Raw genomic sequence first — 4,420 nt, forward strand, 5'->3', positions numbered from 1 at the left:
TCCACTCGAGAAGACAGGCGAAACACATATCCTATCGGAGGGTTGGGATACGTCTTCCGTCGCTGGTACAGACGGTGCCGCAAGCACCTGGTTTTCAGCAGGTGCTTGACTTGTGACATCCGTATGTACAATATCTGGAAGTGGTTGTACCACGTCGGCCTGATTGGTAGCAGGTTCAGGTGGCACAACAACTTCCTGATATGTTCCTTCTTCTCGTATCTCCATACTGATGCGAGTTAAGCCGTAGGACGACAAGGTTGGACTGGTGGTAACAATCGCACCATTGTCGTTCCCTGGCTGTGACCGGAGCTCATTCAGTATTTGCTCGTACAGTGGTGGGTCTGTTGTGAAATCCTGCATGGTACGACTCAAACCGTCAAAGTTGCCGCTGAACAACATTCGTACTGTCGTTATTGCGTGGCAGCACGGCAACCAGTGGGTCGGTCATACCATCGGTATTATCGCTTGCACGAGCGTGGCTGTTACCAATTAAGTGAAGCATAATGGGAAAGACTTCAAGGAATCAAAAGGGTTACAAAAAATTTGGATTATTTTATTAAAATTATACGTTCGCTCACGTCTGACAAGTTTGCAATGCGCTGAAGAACCACTTTTCTCAGCGTATAACAATTAATGTCTGAAATCATCACAAACATACATGAAGAAAACCGATAAAAATTGTATTGATGTAACTTACTTTTCAAATGGTTTTCTATCACGTCTGACAGGTTTGCAATGCGCTGAAGAACCACTTTTCTCAGCGTATAACAATTAATACCTGAAATCATCACAAACATCCATGAAGAAAACCGATAAAAATTGTATTGATGTAACTTACTTTTCAAATGGTTTTCTACCAGAAGTTTCTTCGTGGTCGGAAAAACACAGTTTTTAACAAAATCCGTTATTATCGTAAACACACTTTTTAAGGAATTATCGTCTTTTGTACTCTACTATATCTACCTTTAAGTACGGGTTAGTGAACAGGTATTTGTCCGGTCAACTGTCTGGGAATGCGAGGTCGTTCAGGTCTTCTCCTTGTTATCGCCTGTGACTGAAGGGGAGGTCATACTGTCTGGGAATGCGAGGTTGTCCAGGTCTTCTCCTTGTTATCGCCTGTGGCCCAAGGGGAGGTCATACTGTCTGAGAATGCGAGGTCGTTCGGACCTTATCTTCGCCCGTTACTCAAGGGGAGGTCACAATCCCCCCTCCTCCCCTCCCCTCCCCTCCCCCAAATTCTTCGTAATTCCATAGATGGTACTTTATCGAAATAATACTGTGTTGGTAAATATTTTAAATCACGAGCTGGAATGTTCGCAAATGAGGCGTCTCGTTCATATTTTTTCATAACGCTGTATACTTTCTTGGCAGATGTAAGTGGCCAACACCCAAACACAGTGAACACTTGTTCCATCGCAACCAGCTCTTAACTATCCCCCATTACGACTTGTCTCTGCTTTATAGTCACCGACTGTCTTTTGCATCCTTGTTTTGCACCCCCTCTTCGACAACTTCTTGTAAGTGGCGTACATTGGAAAGAGCGCACATACTTCTTCGTCGCGAGTGAAAAGCACAGCTCGGTATACCCATCTCAAGTTTATAGATACTACCTTCCAACGCAATTATCGGCGCGGAAATAATATGTCTTAAAAATTTAATTTTTTCAGGTCCTTTAACATACACTTTCTTGACATTCCGACACAGATATTTGACTATGGCGTCGAATTCCATTGGATGGATAAAACCAACTTTCCAGTCGATGCAATGATGATGTATCATTAACCAGTTTGCAGTATTCCTATATTTAGATGGTAATGAAGCTATACTGCTACTCGGTTGAAAAACGTGGTGGGTAATGCATTTGTTACTATCACATGATGCTAATTCTTTAGGTACGAACTGATCTTCGTTGACCATGAAACCTTGTATATCGAGAATTATGTATTGAGTTTTATTTGAATACATCTTGCTTCCGTACATCAACACGATTATCCATACTATGCCGCCGTAAAAATCTGTCGCACAACTTATACTCTACGACTTTTTTTGTTTACGCTGGATATAGAAGTCTCACATTTCGGATGATGAGCTACGGGTGCGATGCGGCTCAGGATCCGATCCAACTACACACTACCAACTCTTCTTTCCCCATACTCAAGTCATTTGTTTGACGATTTTTGTTAGTGGAGAATATTGAAACGCCTTATCATGTAAAACTAAACAGTATGCTGTGGTACCATCAGAAATCGGATTTTTTGTCGTAAATTCTATCCGTATTTCTACCCCACTTTTGTGTGGCGCTTCTGCTTGATATGTACAATCAATTCCAATCAGTGGATAATTTTCAATAAATTGTTTCGGAGTGAGTAATGGTTCTCCTTCCTTCCCATAGTAGGACTTTTGAAAGCGTGTATACATGTCATATAACACTGCGACACGATTACTATCAAAGTCTACGTTCAGATTATCGTATGGGTAGCGTTCACCGTTTAGGAATACCGTCAAATTGGTGAGTTTTACATTATCAAAGGTTGCCATGTTCGCCAACTGTTTTCCTTTCTTCTTTGTTTGAAACCCAATTATTATAAATCTAGGTGTTTCCAACTGCGGAGCTGTTTTCACAGCCCATGACTGCTTTGTTGTTTGAGGTAAAGAAGGATATACATGTACTTCCCAACTGCGAAAAGGTATTTGCAGATCAATATTTCGTCCTGCTATTTTTGTTAGAGCTAATTGTTCTCGTAAGCCTACGGCTAGATGGGGCATTCTCCACACAACTTTATCGATTTTTAACTGTAACGGTTCTTGTACCGTATTCACAAGCACATCATTATCATCATTATTACGAATTAACACTAGCTCTTGTCTCACATTCATCACAATTGTTTTAAAATCTTCAGCAAACCCTATTAATGTCTTTAGCGGTACACTCAATCCAAAATTTCCATTTTTATCCATTATTGCACCCGTTACAGGGGATGTTGGGACCACTTGACCTAGCAGATCCTCGCCCATGTTCCAACCTGTGTTCGCCAACTTTATTATATCGTGAGGGGTATACGAAAAGTATCCTTTCATACATGATGTTAACCCCACGTTTCTCACTCCATCTATTTGAACACCATTTATAAGATAGCGAATATCACTGAACATAAACGCTACAGGATTATTTACCAATTTTACAGTTGCACTAGCATCTTTTGTTGCTTTACCACTCGCATCCAGTTTACGTACGCTCCCTTCCACATACAAAAAACTTTCATGAGGCAATGTGTAATTGTCTATTTCGGGTATGCCTATACGAATTTCATCATTGTTACCGAAGCTAGTAGAACCAAACGGTTGATGGGAATGATATTCGTAACTTACAATCGAGTTATCTACTTTTATTTTCTCCGTGACGTTTAAGGACTCCATTTATAGTAGTTGAAAACCTAAGTTGCTTTAATACTGACGATTGACGCGTGTTAACTGGGTAGTTGATTTTCGCTTACTGTTAGGTTTTACATCCTTTCGTACCGTTTTATACATTACTCTATCACCCAGACTTTCCTGTGCTTTTCTTCGAACGTCGTACACTATACCCATATTAAATACCCTACTACTCACACCGATTTCAAGTGCACTCTCACGGTCACTTCTTCGTCTCTGAAGTTTACCAACTGACCGTCCTGATCAAGTATGCGTACTATTAAGGTGCTAATCACGTTCGTTATAACAGGTAAGTAAATCGGTTGTTGCGGAGCTTCTATTATTTTAAAACCAGCCGGTACGTTCGAGAAGAAATGATACAACACGTGCATGGGTTGCCCATTCGTATACGATCCGGAGCTCAAATTACAATAAATTTGTAATGCATTCGTTTTATTTATATTCACGATATGATCCGATTCTGTTATCGTGTTTTTAGGTATAACTTTAGGGTTAAAACCAAGTAAGGAACCGATTGAATTATCGCTAGCAAAATTTATTCGCCGGTTTGTTTTTATCTCAGCACGTTGCGTATTATTATTACCTCTTATGCGTATCTGTGTACCCGGTGTAGTCACGCTGAGAATATTCCTCGCTGTTAATGTTTTTTTAACGTATTCGTTAATATCGTTAACATCGTATGTTCCTAGCGGTATTTCAATATTCTGTGTAAAATTTCCCATATGATCTTCATATTGTAAAATATTGTTTGTTGAATCGATATTAGGTAACGTATTGAACGTTTCGAAATTTAAAAGAGCTAACTCGTATGTACCGAGTTCATTCAAATAAATCGGTGGGTTAAAGTTATAAGACAACTCCGATGCCCTTCCGGTGAGCGTAAATGTATAACTTGTATGTATTGTATCTTGTTCCATTGTTGCTCTCAAGACTAATCTTACACGGATACTTCCTTGGTATTTAAACTATCTAAGAAATGCAAACACAA

General features: G+C 39.9%; 1 protein-coding gene across 1 annotated transcript; it reads right to left on the reverse strand.

Moving 5' to 3' along the window:
• Window positions 1-2,154: 2,154 nt before the first annotated feature.
• On the reverse strand, window positions 2,155-3,417 carry LOC139430166 (uncharacterized). The gene has a single exon (XM_071196825.1). It carries the CDS (start codon window positions 3,415-3,417, stop codon window positions 2,155-2,157), a length of 1,263 nt encoding a protein of 420 aa, XP_071052926.1.
• Window positions 3,418-4,420: the final 1,003 nt, after the last annotated feature.

The sequence above is a fragment of the Onthophagus taurus genome, chromosome 6, assembly GCF_036711975.1.
Source record: "Onthophagus taurus isolate NC chromosome 6, IU_Otau_3.0, whole genome shotgun sequence".
Lineage (NCBI taxonomy): Eukaryota > Metazoa > Arthropoda > Insecta > Coleoptera > Scarabaeidae > Onthophagus > Onthophagus taurus.

What these genes read in the sequence shown, in the direction of transcription:
- LOC139430166 (XM_071196825.1), bottom strand. Translation starts at nt 3,417, where the DNA reads ATGGAGTCCTTAAACGTCACGGAGAAAATAAAAGTAGATAACTCGATT.